Source organism: Spinacia oleracea, chromosome 5, assembly GCF_020520425.1.
Source record: "Spinacia oleracea cultivar Varoflay chromosome 5, BTI_SOV_V1, whole genome shotgun sequence".
NCBI classification, from domain to species: domain Eukaryota; kingdom Viridiplantae; phylum Streptophyta; class Magnoliopsida; order Caryophyllales; family Amaranthaceae; genus Spinacia; species Spinacia oleracea.
In genome coordinates, this window is record NC_079491.1 from 27003469 (window position 1) to 27025677 (window position 22209).

The window sequence follows — 22209 nt, forward strand, 5'->3', positions numbered from 1 at the left end:
GCAGTGACTTCACTGACTTGTAAAAGTTTTGCTATTGTAGAGACACACAAAAATTCGAGAGATCTCTTTGAATTGAAGCCAAGTAAAGCTCTGATAATCGCAACAATGGCAGTAGATGAAGCTGCAGCAATTTTTGCTGCAATCTCAATAATGCTGTTATCAATGGCGTCAATTTCCGACGCATATAGACCTGGCGACATCGTTCCTTTGAATAGGATGGGTCAATACCACTCCGTCTGTTTTCTCTCTCCTATTCTATGTGAAAATTTCTGTATTTTGTCACTATTTTCTTATCTTTTGATTGAATTTTGTGATTGATTCTTAATTGCAGTCTAGAACTGTTTGGCATGATATAGTTGGTCGTCATTGCCCTATTTTTGGCGTCAATCGAGAGGTGAGTTCTTTAATTGATTGGTTTTTTTTTGTCTTACGAAGAACAATTTGGATGGTCGATTTTTTTCCCAAGTTTGTGGCTTACTTGGTTGAGTGTTGTATAGGTTTTGATGCCTGTTCCGAAACCAACTGGATACACCGGTGCTGATCCTTACAAATTGTAAGACCTTTAATTCATCTTTCAATGTTTTCTTTACTAGCTAATTTTATGTTTCTTAAGTTTCGATTATCGCGCAATTCGTTTCGCGATTCCAATTATTGATCAGTTTTGTAGAAAGTGGGATTCTTTCGAGTTCGATTTGTGTTATTGAAATACACAAATTCTTATTTACAATGGGTGTACAATAAATATTGTACACCGGAGTAAAAGTTAACTCAAAATGCTTAAAAGTTAAGCTTATATATGTAAAAGTTATCTATTTTTAAGTGATAAATTTTTTCATTTTAGTAAAACTTATTTCTTCAAAATCACTAATAATGTATAAAATTAATCATTTAACCCTTTAAAATATTTATCTATTAATTTTTTTTACTAATATAAAAGTTAACCAAAACTAGGTTAAAGTTACCAAAAAAAGGGTTAAAGTTATCTTGGTGTATAATAAATTTATTGTACACCTGGTGCGCGCAAGACCTTTTGATTGAAATAAGATTGTGTATTTTTTTCTTGCAAGTACTTGAGGTTTAGTTTGACGCCGAATCAGTGAATTGAGTTCTAAATATTTATCAGAGCAACGTGTTCGCTTCATAAAAGCAGGATATTTTGAATTGGGAAAATATATTATTCAGCTTCTGACTTTCTCTTTTCCTTTTGCGCCCTTGTTTGAAAGGGGAGGGGGGGATTTCAGGATTACAGTTCTTATGGATCAATGATCACATCAAACATTGCTTTGATTGACCTTATCATTCCTCTCAACTAGAGACAATGAAGAGGCTATAGGCCGTAAATTTTGTGTGTTGTGGATTTTTCTGTGCCTAGATAATGCTGATAATGGAAAATGAGGTAGTCACTTACCCTTAATCTGGCTAATTGTCCATGGATATGAAAATATTACTAGTATTCTAGTCTTGTGAAACTCTAGCTTGATTGTCTAAACAATGGCGACTAGTTTGGTCATTTTTTTTAGCTCTTTACTGTTGGAGAGGTTTGTGTAAGTGGGAAGAATTTGGGATCACTCTGATAGTTTGGTCCTTTTTGGTTTTCACTCCCCATCTTTTAATATATCAAAAAAATATCCACTAAAGCAAGTTACATTATCTCCATGTATGTCTTTATGCTGAAGCAATAGAATAAAGAATCTATGTAAATGGTCAACCTCTTAATAATTGACTACATTGGAAGAGTGTGATTTAATGCCTAGTTTCTTTTAATAAACTCATTTGAAAAAAGAGAATGGTTTGGATACTACCTAGTTTATATGCTATCCTCATAATGGCTTCAGAAGCCTCCTCCTTTACCCCCACCTGATGCTTAAAGAAAGAATACAACCAGAACATCAACTTCAGAGATTTGGTAAATGGACAAGTTAGTAGGGGCAAGGCTAGACGGGGAAGACTTGATTGTGTAGGAACTAGGAAGCCTGATCAAACTTTTGTAAGTTGTACCTCAGTGTATCAGAAGCTATAGGACTATAGCTGGTTCAAGATTCGATGGGATAATAGAATGTTCTTTCTTCATCAGGATTATGGTGGATTTATAAGATATGCAATTTTAAGTTGTAAGGCACCTTTGGACAACTACTTTCTTAGTTTCTTGGGTCTCAACTCTCAGTTTCAATATAGTGATTTAATTAGGGAGCACTAAAACTGAAGCTGAGGCTCTTGGAACTTAACCTGATCAATAGTGCATTTAGAATTTTGTTTCAATTGGAAAATGTTCCAAACATTTTAATTATGTGCTATATAGTACACCTTCATACCTTATGCTGATGGTCTATTTAAATGCTCTAGTAATTGTACAGGTCGTTGTTAGGATAAGTGTGTGGAGAAAAGCACAATCAAGGGGGTATAAGGTTGGTGCTTGAGCTTGCTTGTAGAAGCCGCACCCAAGGCTCACATTTTTTCCTTGAAACTCCTCGGCAAAACCAGCAACCTATAGGCTGGCGCACCCTCTGCGCTGCGTGGCAGCCCTTGTTTTCTCCTATCCTTGATTGAGTTGATTCATATAAATAACGTTGTCTAATCTTGACCATCATCAATTGCTTTGTATCCCGGGACTATACATGCGTGCTTATTACAACTTATGAGCACACAATTCACATATACAAACACTTAGAACTAGGGTTCTTGAGAGAGTTTGGTTAGGGCATTGAATTCTAAGCAATAAGTGCTCTTGTAAGTTGTAATCTTCAATCATTATCAACACTACTCCATAGTGCATAGGGTGGGTCTTTTCTCCCGGTTCTCGGGTTTCCCATGGTAACCTCGTCTCCTCTCTCATTTTAAATTTCTTCATTACTGTTTCTTGAAATTCTTCTTGACTGTTTAAACATAGTTGCAAATTAGATTGTTCACACTAAATATATAATTTCACATATGTACCCTGAATACCATATGGTCCATATGCATGACGAGTTGACGACTGTCCTTCAATTGTGGAGATGTGCTCCTCGCTTTGGCTTGCACACACCCTTTCTTCACATGCTCAAGATTTTGAGTCCGGAATCTGTCTCTTCAGATGCTTTTACAACTATGGTTTTATTAATCTTCATCAATAAGGCATTGGGGTTTTATTGGGTGCTTAAAATGCACGATTTGATCATAGACTGCTTTTGGGGATTGCTGGTTATCTTGTAATTTATATGACAGTCTGTACTCCGTAGTCTAATGTTTTTTTTTTTTCCTTTAATTGAGTTCCAACTTGTTTTTACTATCATAATTTGGAGTTTACGCCACTAGTCAACTTTCTCTCTGTAGAGCGTTCCAAGTTGGAAGAGAGAAATTTCTGCTTCCTTGGCTTTACGTCGTCAATCGGAAGAGTTCAGAGGTTCCAATGATTCTCATGCATTTGGTAAGTTTGATTACTAAACATCAATGTCTTTATCCCTGTGCTTTGGATGAGGCTCCCATCTATGAAGTTATGAGAAGGTGGGAGGTCTACTTTCAGCAGCCATACCTTGTAATTTATAGAGATAAGGTTTGCTGAATTGATTGCAAATCCATGACTTGGCTTCTATTTAACTAGAAGAAGAAATACTGGAAGGCTTAGTGATCACATTTGATTTAGTCTTGCACTGTTTCTTGATGGCACTAAAGTTCTAGTGCATGTGTGCATATACCTGATGCAGTATTTGGTCACCCAAAATAGAAGTAGAGCTAGCGAAGTGGTTGCATCAATAGTTCTGTTTAGCTTTTGTCACTTTTAGCTGTTTCCTACTTTCTGTTGCAGATTTGTAAAAGGAACAAATAAGTTATTTTCCCAACAGATTATCCGAACATAGTTTTGTTTAGTTTTTGTTTAAAACTCAAATAAAAGAAAACTGCAACGTTACCCAACGCCCCCTTATGTTTTTTAAATAGATTTTTTGTTGTTTTGTTTCCATGCCAATTGAATGAACAAGCTGATTATTAGAGCACATGTATTTAAAGTTTCTTATTTAACCTAGAACCAATCTTAAGTAGTGTTGCTACTCAAAGTTCCTTTTAAGTGAAGTTTATCTTAATCAGCATATCTTTGTCTTTTGTTCTGATATATTGTGCAGAGGTACTCAGGAGGTGATTTGCTTGGTATCACTGCAAAAGTTGTTGATATGCCTCACCACTGTATGTCATATCTGATATCTCCCTTTCAACTATACATATGACTTTGTGTTGAGCTGTTTGTGCCTCTCTATTTTACTTGGAGATGATGTATTTTCACCAGATCCTTATACATGTTATAGTGGACGCAAGGTCCTTACCCCACTTTAGGAATTGCTTCTACTTTATTATTTCTTCACACTTTGAAATTAATTGGTCTTTCCAGGCTTAGATGCTCAATAGACAGTACTACAGTAGTTTGAATAAGTTCATTGTCCTTGGAAAGCAATTCTTCTATTAATCCTTGCTCATATGGTTTCCTCTACAATCTTCACATGAACAGAGTTAAAAACGATGCGCTACAAGGTGTTTTTTTTTTAATATTTTTAGAAAAAACAGTGGTCTTATCTGCTCCATAGTTACAATGTTTCAACCCTAAAAAAATACGGCTATATCATTAGTTCTTTTGATATTGGAATTTACATGTTCAGCATATTTTTTTTTACTGCCATTTGAGCATTTCTTCCATCTGTTTTGTAAATTGTATGGCATTGTAGTAAGCCAACTAAATAACAATGTTGGTCGGGCAAGACGCTGAAACAGTCGGGCTATTTGGCTCCAATTTTCTGTGGTTAACTTTTCACCAGAAATAGGCAAAGGTGCCAAGCAGTTGTCTTATGGTTCCTTTATGATTAAAGCTAGGCCCATTAGGTGAAGCCTATGTGTCTCTGTAATTACTAGCCTGATTCTTCATTCTTTTCTTTGCTTGTGAACTGTTATTTTATAGCCTTCTCTTAATTCTTTTTTACAAAGAGATAGTTTGCCTATGTACAATTCTGCTTTCAGTGATGTCATGGTGACTTTGTTACCGTTTCACCATCATTTTTCCAAGGGTTATTTTAGAGTCCTGTTAAGGGGACTTACAGTATCATGCATTGTTTGAGGATTTTGAAGGCCTGTTGACCAAGTCACAAACGTTAAATTCCTGTCAATAAAATGTGGTAGGAAGTTGATTTATGAAATGCTAAATGTGACTAATTCTTGCCAAAATTGCTTGACAAACACTTGTTGATTTCAACTGACTGTATATTGGGATGGCGTGTACCAGGAGATTATATCCAGATAAAGATAGCATTTTAAGGGTGACTGACTGACTGGGTGAGTTGACATGTAAAACTAGGAACTTGTTACCTAATGTATACACTTGAATAAAACCTGTTGTTCATATCTCATATTTCATTTTCAAACAGAGTGATTTTGTGGGGAATGGTGGAATTAATGTGAGATGTCTGGTTGTCATCAGGAGTTGTATTATGTTTAGGAGAAGCTGAAGGACTGGACTGTCCAACTGTTGTTGATGTTTGGGAGTGTGGGGCTATGAATAATGAGGCTAAGTCATGGACATGTCAGTTTGTTAATTGACGAGTTCGACAGAAAGTGGTCTTTCTTTAAGACTATTTTAAAGTAGCTAGTGACATCATATTGCGGGGAATGGTGGAACGAATGTGTGATCTCTGGTTGGCATCAGGAAGTTGGAGAATGTTTAGGAGAATCTGAAGTACTGGGCTGTTGAAGTGTTGTTGATGTTAGGTCAAGAAAGGCGGGGCTATGGATGATGAGGCTAAGTCATGAAGATGTTGGTTTGTTAATAGACGAGTTTGAGAGAGAGTGGACTTCTTTAATGGTGTGTTTGGAAACTGTCATTTCATTTGAAATGATGGAATTGGCCCAAATACCTGGTTTGGGAAATAAAAGGATTTTGATTTGGAATTGGCCCAAATCCAATCCTAGGTAAAATAAGTCCAGCATTTGTCGTTTGAAATCCATCTTTAACTGTTGTCTTTTGAAATCCCAAAAACAAGGATGATTTCTTCTCTCTCCTTTTTCTCTTCCCTGCTACCCAAATTGTCTAAGCGCCATTGATAACCTTTGACCTGTTTGATGTCATCTTCCCTCGGTCGGAAACGTAGCCAAGAGAAGTTGATCAGATGATGTTGGAGATGGATTCCAATGGCGATGGCTTCATCAACCTCGAGGAAATCGCTGATTTCTGTTCTCGCAAAGTTGAAGCTGATGAGTCTGGATCGTAGGAATACTAAAAGGAAGACAAATTCAGACTCATGCTTGCCATAGTCCGGTAACAAATCTTCCGGCGGCGGCTTGGGCTTGGGCTTGGAGATGATACAGTAATAGAGTATGTGTAGTTGTGTACCTTATTGATACCGAGAATTAGGGCAGCGAGAGCAATAAAGCCTTGAGTCATCTTCTCCCTACACTTCCTTTCGGCAGCGGCATGTTTGTTTGAAGAAGTTGATGAACATACCCTCTTTAGCTTGGTACTGCGGCGGCTATTCAACTTTTGAGTAAGATTAGGCCTTGTTTAATTTTAATTATATCGGAGCTCGAGTTCCCAAAAGATATGAGCTTCCCAGATGAGCTCAAACCACTCTTGATCTTCACTGGCTGAATTCGAAATCATTAGTTTTGATTAATGCCGAATTATAGTTGGTAAAGATCATATTCGAAGGTTGAAAAATATTATCATTTTTGTTGGCAGCATGATTGTGGATTTAACTTTTCATACTTCCTTTTTATAAGTTGAAATAAACAGTTCAAAAAAAGCATTAATTGAAAAAGGCATGAGTTGAAATACCACTTATTTCCCAAACACTATGGTGGAATTGAATTTCCGGAATTCAAATTACCAGCGTTTCGAATTACCAAACACTTAATTTGGAATTCAATTTCTGATTTTCAATTTTCACATTTGAAATCAAGTAATTCAAATGAATTCCAAATTACCAAACACTACCTAAGAGTATTTAGAGGAACTAGTGACAGCATGATGTGTATATATATATATAGAAGAAGCCTAGGAGGCTAGGATACAGATCATCACCAAGTGGAAGGGGATTACTCAGATTAGACTCAACCTAAAAACACTCGAAGTGTTAGATGATATCTGACACAAAAGACTTGGGTTTTCTATTCACATCCATGGCTAAGTATAGCCTTATTTCTATTACTGTTACAATCCGTAACATGCTCATCAATGATTGGAGATGCAGTAGGTCATCATTGTTGGGTTATGGAGAGAAAACTTCTTCCATAAGGGTAATAGGCATAAGGAGGCTAAAAAGGGGTGGCAGTAAGGACTAAGGAGTGTTCTGCTTTGTCAGGGAATGGGGTGGATTTCCTGTCAGGTACTCAGGTAGTTCTGATGGGAACTGAGAAGAAGAAGCGTTCAACAAAAGATGATAGAGAAATGGACTCAGTTGAGAAGCTGTCATCATATATTTTTCGACGATTAAGTTTCTGTAATCAACCTCTGTTGACTTGGTTGACAAATTGAGAAGATGATAGGTTGACTACTTGACTTTGATGCTAGAGGCAAATGTAGTCAAATCACCTATTTATGTGAGATTTTTTTGTTGGAAGAGGTTGCTTTTTGGCATATATTAAGAGGTTATGACTTGGAGCCCTACCTTAGGGTAGTAGGAATGGAAAGAGATAGAGGCTTTTCAGAAGGAGATGATGAATGTTGTTTTTGATAGCAAGATAAATGTGTCTTGACCTTACGCAATAGTATTCTTTACAGAGTTGAAGGATGATATCTGTTTTATGAATAAGAATAGGAATATAGGATTTAAGATTACAAGCTCAACCTTATATAATCTTGTTACTAGGAAATGAACATATTTTTGTGGGTAGGCATATAAGCCTCAATTTTGAAAGCTTATAAGATTTTGGTCCAATTGCTGTCTAGTTAACGGATATTTAGAGGTATGCAATTTTTAAATGCAACTTCAATAGATAATAAGGTGATAAATGGTGATAGGGGGGGAGGGATATTATTCCGAACGCAGATTTTATGAATTGCTTATTTTTCTTAGGGGGTTTAGTTTCTTGTCTAGCATCCTTGTATTATGTCAAGTTGTGGATTATTTGATGTAAAATATACTGTCTGTTTGTGGTGAATATCATCTTGTGAGCGGACTTATTTGTAGGTATAAGGATTAAGGACTAAGGAGGAGGGGGTTTGGGTTTTGGTTTTGGGACTCTGGTGTGTACAACCATTTTGTGGGCAGAGAATGGCTTTGGTGGTTTCAGTTGGATCCGGCTTTCTTTTTGGAATGGAGTGATCAAGAGGATGTATGTCCTAAAAGAGGAATCATTGAGAACTATGACCTCTAAAACACTGTTATTGCTAAAGGACAGGGATGAAATTTTGCAGTTCATATAAAATGCTTGCCAGAGAATTAAGAAAAGTTAACAGCAAAACAAATTATCTATGTTGGTGAAAATAAAAATTCGGAATGTCTCATTAGTTTGAAGAATGCAGGTAAGTAGACTATCTCCCTGCCATTCTCTTGGCTCTTGTATTCCGAAGCATCCCAAAAAACATTAGCACCCTCGCTAAAGAGTTAGAAAAGAAATCTAATATTGATCCTTCATAAAAGTAAGACAAACTATGCAAGAGAGAAAAGAATGTGAAAAAGCTACGTTCCTATTCAGACACTTGTGTTGTCTCATCTTTTTCTTGTTTCTCTTTCTTTGTTTATTGTTTGCTGTTCTGCCCGAGTATCTTTTATCTGGTCATATCGTGTTTGTTTTGTCATAATCCAAATAACTTCGACAAACTTTTCGTTGATCTGTAGAAAATTTTCGAATTTGCTATCTTAAAAGAACAGGAATCTGTATGAGATTTAATCTGATTCTCCTATGATTGTGCTTCGGTGTGCTTGTTCTTTCGAAAACATTGCAAATAAAATTGGCAATGCGCTCTCTGTTGTCTCCCAGAGCATGAAGCAAATCTTCCTACATTGTCGCCAACCACGTAGAATTATGTACTTCGTATTGTATGTCAACAACAAAAAATGTACGGAGTACTTCGTATTGTATTTGAGAACATAAAGCCTCAGAACACAGTTTGTTTGGATTTTGGAACAGTCCTTGACAACCACCTTTATGACACAAACCATATGTTATCTCGTATCTCTGATTGGTACATCTAGTGACGTCTCAGAGTCTAGAATAATGAATTGTCATAGTGATGTTACACAGCATTCTTATTATAGTAACATATGCATGCTAGCTAGAGGTAGGAATGGGAGCCACAGGGTTTTGCAGGTTTTTGCTGATGTTTTACATCTCTGTCCCCTTTTTTCTCCCTGCAGATGTTGAAATTCATCCAGACATACGTAAACAATTCTGGGATCCCCAACATTGGCCAAAACATGTGCTTGTGAGATATACTTGGTTAGTATCGGCGCTGAACTTAGCAAATTCATTTCTCCATCCAAGTTTCCATTTTTCTCCCTTTTGTTTGAATTCTTATGTTTATTTGCACATGCTTGGAAGTTTCAGAAGCTTGCCAAACCTTTCCTACGGATCTTTTGGTTAATATGTTAGTTCGCTCCTTAGGTTTGTGATTTTGCATATTTGATCTCTTATCCATAAAATTTTAGAGTATTTTTATAACACATCCTTGGACACAGTTCTTTTGAAGTATTTTCCACCATTTTTTCTGTGTATACTGTAACTAGGTACTTTGATCTCTTATAAATGAATATCAGTGTGCCTTTGTTATGTTAGAAGTGTGCGCCTTCTGTACTAGATTATCCTCTGAGGAAGATTACAGAATATATGAAGACCCAATTGTTAGTTTCGTTACAACTTAGAATTCAGGCTTTCACTAAGTCCACTCTGATGGCACAGATACGACCGGGAAATCCTCATATAATTCTTTGGCAACTGTTGATAGCAGAATGTTGTCATTAGGAGAAAGGTTGTTTGTGATAGTGATCAATGAAGATCAATTTACCAGGCTTCTTGAGAATTTTTGCAGCAGCAGTGTGGTTCTGTCCCCTCAACAACAACAACAACAACAACAACATAGCCTTAGTCCCAAAATGTTTTGGGGTCGGCTAACATGAATCGTCGTAGGAGATCATCATTGTCACCAATCAAACAAGAAAGGAGCGGGAAGTTAAAAAGTAAACAAGGAAGAGGGAGAAAGTGGAATTAATGAAAGTAAGATAAGAGGAAAATGTATATATATATATATATATATATATATATATATATATATATATATATATATATATATATATTACCGAAAAAATATTATAAGGGATAATAAAAATAAGTAAAGTTTAAAATAAATAATAAGTAAAATAAGTACATTTCAAAATAGCATATTCATTCATTCATTCATTGTCATTACCCCATTGCCTCAAAAAGGCTCCCGTAAGAAGCGGGGTAAGGGGGGGTCGGGTGTACGCAACCTTACCCCGCAATTGCAGAGAGATTGTTTCCGGTTGACCCAAAAGCGATAACGGGACGACAACGGAACGAACATCTTCTACTTCATGGAAAGGAAGCGAAGAGGTTAAGAGCCATTTTGATTTAGTCCCTTACATCCCACAGCCAAAAGAACAAATGAATTTTTGGATCTATCGGAAACTTTGATTATGGTATAGAATCTAGAAATTGAATAAGCACAAACAACCTTCATAATTTCTCTTATCATCGGAATCACAAAAAGTAGTTGGATCCTTTTCTATGAAGATTGGCCTCATCCATACTAGATGCTCAATAGAAGAACTCAAACCAGAAGCTAGAGGACAAAGTTATCGCTTGTGAGGAGTATGGGAACAAAAGAGACGTACAAACTAGAAATTTTTTACAGATTCTTTTACATTTTTGCGGAAAAATCGTCCTCTATTTTAAAATGTCCCTCTATCTTATTAGATAAAGTTGCTGATGTTGATAATGAAAACACACTAAACTCATGCCCCATCCACCACACTCATAAGCGTTGTCTAGGAAACTAAATCACAGTAATGCAATCGTATATTACAGAGAGAGAACCTCAAATAGGGTATTGATCAATAATTTGTCGAGGTCCTCCATGCCGGGGTTCTCCAAACGCAAGTCATGGATATTGCAAAAGAACCCATGATCTTGTTCACACAAGTTTCCAAGATCAACACCAGCAGGAATTGTTTTGTCAAATCTTACACCAATTTGAAAATAGCATGTTAAAAAAAAAAACGCAAGAAGTAAAAGTAATAAGAGTCAAAATGGAAGCTGTGTAAGTCAAATGAAGTTATCAATGTATATTCTCTCCCTCCACTCTATCATATCCAACGCCATATTTTCCTCAATCCCAAGAAGGCTCATATCGTGCTCAATCACCTTCCTCCAAGTTTTCTTAGGTCTTCCCCTACCCCTTGCAATTCTATCACTTTGCCACCCTTCTAGCCTCCTAACCGGGGCATCACTTGATCTTCTGCTTACATGTCCAAACCATCTTAAACGATTTTCCAGCATCTTAAACTCAATCGGTGCAACCCCTACTTTCTTCCTAATAATCTCATTCCTCAAACAATCCTTTCTTGTATGCCCACACATCCAACGTAACATGCGCATCTCCGTCACATTTATCTTATGCACGTGACAATGTTTCACTGACAGCATTCCGTGTCGTATAACAACGCCGGTCGAATTGTCGTGCTGTAAAATTTTCCCTTCAATCTTTGGGGAATGCCTGGATCACATAGGAACCCCGTGGCACTTTTCCACTTCAACCAACCTGCTTTGATTCTATGAGCCACATCGCCATCCAATTCCCCATCCTTTTGGATAATAGATCCTAAATAACGGAACATTTCAGAGCCTTGGACAATTTTCCCATCTAAGGTAAACGTCCCTGTCTCTCTGTCTTGGACTCCACTAGACTAACACTCCATATATTCTGTCTTTTTTCTACTCAGGCTAAAACCCCGAGATTCTAAAGTTTGTCTCCATAACTCCAACTTACTTTCCACTCCTTTTATTTCATCAATCAACACAATATCATCTGCAAACATCATGCACCAGGGTATACCATCTTGAATTGACCTTGTCAATTCGTCCATGACTATAGCAAAAAGAAACGGGCTAAGTGCGGAACCTTGATGCACTCCAATCGTAATGGGGAATTCTTCGGTCTTACCAACACTAGTTCTCACACTCGTGCTAACTCCCTCATACATGTCCTTGATGATATCAATATACTTCCTCGGAATTCCTTTCCTACTCAATAATACCCACCAAAGAATTTCCCTTGGTACCGTATAATACGCTTTCTCCAAATCAATGAAAACCATATGTAAATCCTTCTTCTTATCATGATAATTCTCTATTAGTTGCCTTATAATTCTCTATGACCTCCATAGTTGATCTCCCAGGCATAAAACTGGTTCTTCCAAATCTTCACAGTTCTCCTTAATCTTTGCTCAATAATCCGCTCCTGAAGTTTCATAGTATGACTCTTTAGTTTGATTCCTCGTGGACATCATCCTTATTCTTGTACAAAAGGATGATAGTACTTTTCCTCCACTCTAATGGCATCCTATTACTTCTCCAAATCTTGTTGAAAAGAGTTGTTAACCATACAACCCCTCTCTCTCCCAAGCATCTCCAGACTTCGATAGGTATACCATCGGGCCCCACTGCCCTCTTGCGTCCCATCTTTTTCAATGACATTTCGACTTATCTCTTTTGAATTCTTCGCATAAATTCTAGGTTAACCATATCCCAAGTGATATTTGTATCTCCAATATAGCGCCCTTGATCCCCGTTGAACAAGTTATCAAAGTAGAACCTCCATCTATCTTTGCTTTCCTTATCTCCCACCAAAACTTTTTGATCAACATCTTTCACACATTTAATCCTCTCGATGTCTCGCGTTTTTTTATCTCTCATTCAAGCAAGTCTATAGATGTCCTTTTCCCCTTCTTTAGTATCCAATTTTGCGTAAAGATCCTGATTCACCTTTGCTCTAGCCTCTCTTACAGTCTTCTTTGCTTCCCTTTTAGCCTCCTTGTACTTCTCGTAGTTCTTATCACTTCTACATTTTCCCAACTATTTATAACATTCCCGTTTGCTCTTTATAGCTTGTTGCACAATTTCGTTCCACCAAGATGTGTCCTTACTTGGCTTGATTCCTTTAGATTGCCCTAGGACCTCTTTCGCCACTCCCTTTATGGTGTGCTCCATTCTTGTCCATAATGAGTCTATATCCAAATCCATATCACCGGCCCAAATACCTTCACTTGCCAACTTTTCCACGAATTTTAGTTGTTGCCCCCCTTGAAGTTTCCACCACTTGATCCTAGGCTCCACTATTGGTCTTCTCCTCCTTATATAATTTCTACCTCGAAAATCAAGTACCACAAGTCTATGTTGGGTTGATGTACTCTCACCCGGAATCACCTTACAATTGGTATAGCACTGTCTAAAAGCAATCCTTACTAAAAAGAAGTCGATTTGACTTGTATTACCTCCACTCCTATAGGCTACTAGGTGAGAGTGTCTTTTCTCAAACCAAGTGTTCATTATACCCAAGCCATATGCCAATGCAAAATCCAAAATAACATTTCCCGCTTCATTCCGATCCCCATACCCAAAACCACCATGAATGCTTTCAAATTCATTGTGACTCAAGCCTACATGTCCGTTGAGATCCCAACCAATGATCAATTTCTCACTTCTAGGGACACGTTGCACCACTTCTTTCGGATCCTCCCAAAATTCTTGTCTAGTTGAAGCATTTAGTCCTGATTGTGGTGCATAGGCACTCACAATAGTTACAACTTCATCCTCTATCGCAAGCTTAATACTCATAATTCGATCACTCTTTCGAGACACGCCCACTACATCATCAATATATTCTAAAAATACATACCCCATTCCTACCCCTAGTTTTTCCGGTATACCAAAGCTTATAACCCCATGGAGCTATTTCTCTTGCCTTGTTTCCAGTGTATAAAAAGGCGCGCCTAGGCTCTGAGGCGCAAGGCGATTGGAGCCATCGCCTTTTATTGTCTGGGCGAGACGATTTCGATGAGGCGCACCAAGGCGCAAAAAGGCGCACTTTGAAGCGCAAAAAGGCGCACCTACCAAGGCACACACCATTTTTTCACTTTTTTTTTTAGTTTTTATTAGGGCGCCTCACTTCAATGAGGCGCGCCTAAGGCGCTGGGAACTCCAAATCACCTTGTTGCGCCTTGAGCCTTTTTATACATTGCTTGTTTCCAACCCACTTGGTATCCTGCAAACATAAAATGTTAATTCTCCTCCTTCTCATAATCTCTACTAATTCGAATGATCTCCCTGTCAAAGAGCCAATGTTCCAAGTCCCAAAACGCATCCTACTACCCTTACCCCTACCCTTACCATTAAACCTTGGATAGTTAACACCACCCTCGGGTGGCGCGCCGATTCCGGACGACGACCTAGCAACCCTTGCATATTTTCCACTACACCCGGGCTTAAGAGGTGTAGCCCCACGCTTTGAGAAGGGGACACCCCCACGATATTCAATTGTCGATTCATATCATGATGTGACTTAATTTTACCCGGCCGCCATCAACCTACCGCAACCCTCCTCCTTTATCCGGGCTTGGGACCGGCAGTGAATGCCGCATACGCGATACTCACAAGCGGAGTTGTGGTTCTGTCCCCTCGTTTTTAAAATTGTATGATATGATAATCCGAAACTGTGAGCTTTATGCAAGTGTCGCTTAGAAAAAGGAAACAACGGCAAAGGCATTTTATAATATGATAATCTCAAACCATGAGCTTCTGTCATTTTCATTAATTCCTTTCACTGCAAACCTCCCAAGCGAATTGTCGGAGTAGAAAAAGGAAACAACAGCACCAAATACATCTACTCCTATCACTGCCCCTTTAAAGAAGAGGTGTTATATCCATTAGGGACTAGGAGCTTTTCCCTCTTTGAGTACAAGAATATTCCCTACAGAACTGTCTCCACGGATTTTTCTTTTTGTCTTCGATCTTCAGAGATTTGTTGATAATGTTTGTAATCTGAATTTCTGGATAACTAGAAAGGTCATCAGAAATCAAAACCAAGAAGACTTGCAGCCAATAAGTCAAACTCTTTTCCAATTTTCCCTTTTCCGCAGTTTGATGTTGCCATCATGTCGTGTGATGAAACTTACTGCTGATAACTTCAATAATATAGGCTGGAAATCTCTATCCGAATTGTATAAAGCGCAGTTCTCTGATTCAGCAGTGGCTTTATTCTATCATTGGATGGCTAACCTACATGGTATGCAGTGTGAGCCCGTAGTAGACCCTTTATCTTTTCTTGTTACTTTTTCTTTATCTTTTCAGTTCTGGTGATTGTTTGTTATTTGGTCTTATCATACTATTTGTTTCTCCTGTGATTTTGAAATGTTATTCTAGATAGTCTAATATGTCCATTTCTGATGGAGCAAAAGATTCATTTGTTCTTTTGGTTGTGGGATGTAATGGACTAAATCAAAATGGCTCTTAAAACCTCTGCGCTTCCTTTCCATGAAGTAGAAGATGGTCGTCCCGTTATCGCTTTTGGGTCAATTGGAAACAACCTATCTGCAAGTGCAGTGGTAAGGTTGCGTACACCCGACCCCCCCATCCCCGCTTCTTGCGGGAGCCTCTTTGAGGCAACGGGGTACTGATAATGATAATGATAATGATGATTATAGATAGTCTAATTTGTTTAGCTTAATGTTAGGTGCTCCAATTCGTCTTGAAATTCCTTTCTTGATTGATTCTGTGATGGCATTGCAGGGAGGAGGTCTCTGAGATAGATGTCAGTTCGGGATTCTTTGTCCTCTTTGGATCAGGTAACTATCGCGTAATTCTGATGACGTTTTTATTTTTTATTTTTTTTATGCGATTCTTAAGTATGGAGCAAAAAGTCCAGTGCACAATCCTTTAACTAGAACAATTCAACAAAAAAAAAGAACATTAAAGGTCAAACATTGCGGGGCTATATATCCAACCTAACTTCAGCAAGCTGTTTGTAAAGTAGCATTTCTGAGGGGATGGTTAGTGAACTCTTTCAGCAAATCTAATCTAATAAGAGATGTCAAAGTCTCCTTCATGCCGTTGTAGAATGGATTGAGTTTCTTTTATATTTAGTTGAGGGAACATGCATCCTTTGTATGAGCTCTTACACTTTTTTTATTTTGAGTGAATTTTCTGCATTATATGCAGTGATTTGGCAATTTGTCTGTTTGACACTTCAAATTAGAACCCTTCCTCTCCCTAAATGCTAGGATGTTGTTATGTGTAACTAAGAAATCAACTATAATTATCCCCTGTTGTTTGAATAATTTCATATCTACCATACCAATTAGTTTATCTTTGAAATTTTTAGTAAAGGGTATATGAGAATAATACGATTAGAGTATAAACTACAAAGTTAAAACATTCTAAATTCAGAATGTGTGTACAATCATAATAGTGAGTTTTGGTGCTTGCTAACAGGTCTTCTGCTATCCGTCATTTTGTCCATCTATATTCTGCAATCTTCTAAAGAGAAGATAGCAAGGTACAGTATCTTCTCAATATTCTGAAATTTAAACATCATTTCTCAGATGGCATCCTCATGATACTAGTTTGGTATTTGTTAACAGGTTTGTGAGAGAATCTGTTGCAGAGAATAATATGGCAGGCGGAGTGGGGAAGGTCGAATAATGCAACTTCTTAGCTGTCTTATGGCCTGGCATTTTCATGGTAATGCATGCTCGCTCGCTCAAACAACTGCATCACTTCATACAGGGTTTTCTACGTATAGGAACTGACATAGATTTTGTATACCTAACTTCAGATGAGACCCCACCCCCCACCCCTCCCTCCAAAGAAGAAGAGAGAGGGAGCCTTGTCGTGGTCCTGGTAGTGCTGCAGTTAAGTACTTAACGAACTTGTCAGCCTCTGTTAGGAACTTTCAGAAATTTGAGTTCAGCCTCTGTCGGTTGTTTTCAGAAATTGGAGAAAGTGTATTATAATATGGTAATCAGTGGCATTATATGTATTTTCTGATATTGATAATTATTCTGGAAATCTAACATTCCATCTATCCCTTAATACTCGACCTGTTTTGACCGGGCATGCTTGCCAATGCACAATTTTGCCCACCAATTTCTTTAACTACATATTATAAAAACTTATAAAAATATTAATATTTTAAAAATATATATTAAGATGAAGCCAATAATATATTATATACTAACATTTGTTTTCATATACTAGAAATAAAATAGTGTCAAAGTGAATTATGTAAATAGTGTAAAAAGTCAAAACAGGTCGAGTATTAAGGGACGGAGGTAGTAGTATATGATAAAAATAGTGTATCGCTTGGCTTAATTTTGTTTCTTGGAGTTTTATTTCTAGGAGTCTTGAATACTTGATGAGTTGATGAGTGCATGGGTTCTAGGTAGAAAAGTGTGGGTTGATGATTTTATTTTGAATTGACAATTTTACGACACTAAGCATAGTACCCCTCAGAATATTAGGCCGTGTTTGATCGGCGGTTATTTGAAAGAAATTGAGTTTACCATGACTATCAACCAACTTATTGATAGCCTTGCTTTGAAATTCTTAGTTAAGGCTATCAATAAGGATAATACGAGAAAATTAAAGTTTGCTAACATACAAAATTAATAAGAGTAGTCAAAAAATAAATACTTCGATAATTGTAAGAGTTCCTATGCGATACAATCATACTATTGACGTTTGGTGCTTGCAGGGCCGGTTCCGGCAATTTGGTGGCCATGTGCCAAGCTTATCAATGAAGCTCATATGAGTCCCCTAAAAAAAATTAGAGCGCAATTATTAACTATAAATATTTTTATTTTTTATTTTTTTGGTAAATAAGACATATTTTATTACACATAAGCAAATGCAAAAGACTAGAAATCAACACAAAAGGCAGCTAAACTGCAGTAGAGCACGCAACAGAGTACATCAGTAGAGCAAGCAGCACTAAGAACGTAGCAGGGCAAGCAACACTGCAGCAGTAGAGCACAACAATAAAATCAACAAAGATAGTACAACAGCTACAATAGAGCACAAAGATAGGACACAGTAGAGCACAACAACCCCATCAACCAGATTTATGTTTCCTGATTTTAGGAGGCATAATTGATAATTCAATAATTGAAAAATTAAATCGAATAACTACAATTACAAATACAATATTTCACCAATTCAGCATTGAAAAATCAAACAGCAATCTAAATGTACATAAAAAGTTAAAAATCATAGCAATAAAAATATAAAATCATCAAGAAAGATAGATACAACCTGTCAACCTGGATGCTTGTCAAACGAAGAAAGAGAAGAAATTGATTACTTCCAAATAACGAACGCTGATTTCCCCTCTTTGCATTGAAAAGAATTCGAAATTGTAGATATTGATGCTTAATAGATCTTGAATCTTGATACATATATAAATATATGAAATTTATTAGTTGATTCGTTGATTCGTTGAACACCATGAATTTAGGTGGTTATTTTCAGAAAATGAATTAAATAGATTGATAGATAGGAAAACAAACATGAACGGTAATTTTTTCATAATTGCAGGAGAAGAATTCAGTCAATTAAAGTATTTTTAGGAGAGATAATTAAGGGAATTAAGAGAATTAATTGACTGATTTTTGGAAATCAACCAATGGGTAGGAGAGAGAATTTGAAGAGTTTTTTCAGAGGTTTTGAGGAACTCACGGGGAACTGGGGAAGGGAAGTTACGAAGAAGACGCATAGTTTGCTTTTTAAAAAAAGTTCTAATCAACAATCAATTTTTTTTTGGGCCCCCCAAATTTTTGGGCCCTGTGTTGTAGGTTCGACCAAACCTCCCAATCGTCGGGCCTGGGTGCTTGCTAGTAGACTTGCCAGAATGAAAGTAGCCATGATTCTGAGAGGCACCAGAAATATCGACCAGTGTTTTTTTATTAAGTTGGCGTGGGTGCAAGGTCTGTAATTTGAAGAAGTCATCATTCTGATTACGAAGAAGATCATTATCATTGAACGAAAAAGCATCATAAACCTCAAGAAAAGATACCCGGACATGAGGTAGCAATGAAAGAATCTTACCATCATGCATCTCCAAAGCTCCGTTTGATAGGGTGTAAAACAATTTTCATGAATCTCCTTTCAATCATTTTACGTTGTTTGGTTTGGCAAAGGTTGAAAATAATTTTTCATAACTCCCTCAAAGATGGAAAAACATTTTCCATTTGAAAGGGAGGGAAACCACTTTTCCACTTTTCCTTCTTACCTCCCTATCCCTTTTCCCCCTCAATCTTAATCTTTCTCCATTTCTGTTAAGGAACCAAACAAAGAAAACTAGTTTGGAATTGTGTTTCCCTTTGAAAAATATTTTCCATAGAAAACCACTTTACACTGAAAACGTTTTACATCAAACCAAACGGAGCCCAAATGCAACAATTAATGGTTGGAAATGAATGTCTAAACAGCTTCGTGACACTCATAAGGGAAAACTAACCATGGTAATCCAGGTAAGATTATCATATCACTGATCGATATCTTAATTTTCATTTGGTATTGAATTACCATCAGGATCCAGAAAGCGATCGCTTAAGGGATTGACTACAAGACCCTTATTCCTATCAAAATGTGGTTTTTACCAAGATTACAAAAAATCTGATGGAAACAAGAAACGATCGATCCAACACCTCCCGACTGATATACATACACTTCAATACCTCCGAACTGAAGATATGTGAAGGGCTAAATTAATAATGATTCAACCAATACAGTGCTAAGAACGAAACTCAAGAATTCAACAGGGTCACCATGACAAAGACCAATGATCCAAGCATGCATGTATAAACTCACAGCTAGCAAACATTAGACTCTATATATATATATATAATTGTTCCGAGTGTGGAACGGGGGGATGATCTGGATGAGCCTTGTCCAGTCAAGCAAAGCAAACGTGAGCTAACCTCGGGGGTTTAACCGAGGAAACCCCCTCTGATGCTTAAGTCAGCAAGTATATATAAGAAATGTCTAGAGAGAGAAAGTAGAGAGAAGGTGAAGCAAGTATCGAGAATATTGTGTGTCCCATCTTGAATAATGTGGGTGGTATTTATAGGCGTACTATTTTGTACTTTGGCCTATTCAGATGCCTCCACGTATATGACGGCGATGTACTTACTTTTGTCGCTTAGCCTGCAAGTCCCCCTTTGGACTTGTGATGTTCTGTGGGGTATGACCCGCCTTCTAGTTGTCTGTCCGGGGGTCTTTGGTCTTCCTAGTCCATACTTCTTAGCTTTGACCTTACGACCCCCTCTATGACTTTAGTTCTGCTCTACCTGGGATGACATATTTGCTCTGCCACTCGAGTTCTCTCTTGTGTTGATAGGACTCCGTACAACTAGTCCCTCAAGAGCTGATCTAACTTTAGAGTTGGGTCTTCTCTTTAGTATTCTTCAGCCTTTGCATGCTCCAGATCGACAACATTTGCTCTGTCGTCTTAGTTCTGCTTTTATAACGGGATCCCCATACAACTAGTCCCTCAAGAGCTGATCTAACTTTAGAGTTAGGTCTACTCTTTCTTGGATCTGCGTGGTAGGTTCCAGAGGTGACGTGTAATTTTTTCTTTTTGCTTTTGGAGGGCTTTTCTTGGGGGTGAAATGGTAAATTCTCGAGAAGTTAACCATCACTTAGTTATTCCACGTGTCGCCCATCCCGGTGGGTCTATTGGAATCTTTGCTTCATCCGGACCGTTCCTTTTGTTGGGTTGATGTCTTGAATCAATTTCGACACGTGGCTTCCATCCGGCTTTCGTAGTCGGAGGGTCATTTAGATCTTAGCCGTCTATTTCTGGTTTATAAGGGTCGTTTTTCTTTCACCCTTCTTCTTTACTGACTTCACTCTCTCTCCTTACTTCCCTTAAAAAACTTCCGAACTTTCAACTTGCAATTTCGCCTTTTTTCGGTCGCCCACCCTTCGCAAGTTTTGATTTTTCTGTGGTTTTCTTTATCCGCGGTGCATTCTGGTGCGTTTGGTGGTAGTCTCGCCGTCTGCGGTGGTTGCTGCATTCAAAGCTTTTCTTTGTCATTTTCGTTCGAAAAACCCCAACTTTGTTCGCTTTTTCAACTTTGGTTCCGTTCTTATTTCCAGGTAATTTCTCCCTCTTTTTTTGTTTGTTATTTTCGCATGTTTCCTTCTTGATTTTTCTTGAATTTTGCGTTTCTAAGTCTTTTGATTTTTGCCTCCTCCATTATGGTGACCTTGCTTTTGCCTTTCGCCATTGCTGCCTTTCTGAAGCTTTGCTTTCCCTTTTATTTTATTTTTATTTTTTAATTTTTTTATCATTTAATACTTATTTCTTCTTTTCTATCGTTCTGGCTTTTGCCATTTCCTTTGGTTTCCAGTTTTTCCATGTCTGACGCCTCCGATAGCTAGAACCCTAATAGTTCAGACTCCACGAGTGCTTCTTCTGCCTCCTATTCCACTTCTTTCCCCTCTTCTGTTTCTTTATCGTCTGATGAAGAAAATCAAGCATTTGCTGAAAATAGAACCAAGTCTATGAACGATGTTCTATCTTGTTCTGCGCCTGCTGTAATATCAATCTCTTCGAATGATGCGTCCTATGGGAGGAATTCCCCTTCCCCAGATGAGGTTGGCCCTGTGCCTACTGATTCCACACTTGATCTGTCTCCTTCTTTTCGTCAGACCCTGCGGGAGTTGCGTCATAACTATCTGGCCAGGATAGTTAGGGCTAACCCGCCTTCTAACGCTCGCCCAGGGCTAGATGTCCAGCCCCTTTCCGAAAGGGCTTGGCTGGAAGATTTTGGGCAAACTGCTGGAGCTAACGAGTCTGAACTATCTTTACGTATTTACTGACATCGCGAGTCCATTTTTTGTTATGTCATGGCTGGGCATGCTGATAACTCTGGGGGTGAGCAAGTGGTTGGGGAAGACATTCTAGCCTAAGTTAATGAGCTACGGCCCTTTCCGGCTTATGTGGATGAGGAAGTTGTCCCTGGGATCTCTGCGCCATTTTTGTCTGAGACTGTTGTCTTTGGTCCGCTTAGTGCCAAGTTAAATATTAAGTGGACATATGACGCCCGTAAAGAAGATCACGCTGCGGTTGGGAAAGATTTATATGCCCTTCTAGAAGGCTATGAGCTTATCGTCCCAGACGATGATGCTCGGATTACTCATCCCCCTGAAGGGTGTATAGGCGTGTACGCTTATAGTTTGGAT

General features: G+C 37.9%; 1 protein-coding gene across 2 annotated transcripts; it reads left to right on the top strand.

Annotated features, from left to right (window-relative positions):
• LOC110785144 (uncharacterized) lies at nucleotides 1-17055 on the top strand. 2 transcript variants are annotated; one of them, XM_021989589.2, is made up of 10 exons: nucleotides 1-234; nucleotides 332-394; nucleotides 498-553; nucleotides 3310-3403; nucleotides 4095-4155; nucleotides 9309-9390; nucleotides 15754-15809; nucleotides 16456-16519; nucleotides 16605-16704; nucleotides 16799-17055. In XM_021989589.2, exons 1-9 carry the CDS (start codon nucleotides 106-108, stop codon nucleotides 16663-16665), a joined length of 666 nt encoding a protein of 221 aa, XP_021845281.1. In that variant the 5' UTR covers nucleotides 1-105; the 3' UTR covers nucleotides 16666-16704; nucleotides 16799-17055. The 2 variants fall into 2 exon arrangements, with proteins under 2 accessions (XP_021845281.1, XP_021845280.1); XM_021989588.2 differs by having other exon boundaries at nucleotides 2-234; nucleotides 16605-17055.
• Nucleotides 17056-22209: the final 5154 nt, after the last annotated feature.

Excerpts from the sequence above, each read along its gene's own strand:
- LOC110785144 (XM_021989589.2), top strand. The coding sequence starts at position 106 with ATGGCAGTAGATGAAGCTGCAGCAATTTTTGCTGCAATCTCAATAATG. Across the intron at positions 235-331 it reads GGATGGGTCAATACCACTCC|TCTAGAACTGTTTGGCATGA; the intron begins GTCTGTTTTCTC and ends TCTTAATTGCAG. Across the intron at positions 395-497 it reads TTTTTGGCGTCAATCGAGAG|GTTTTGATGCCTGTTCCGAA; the intron begins GTGAGTTCTTTA and ends AGTGTTGTATAG.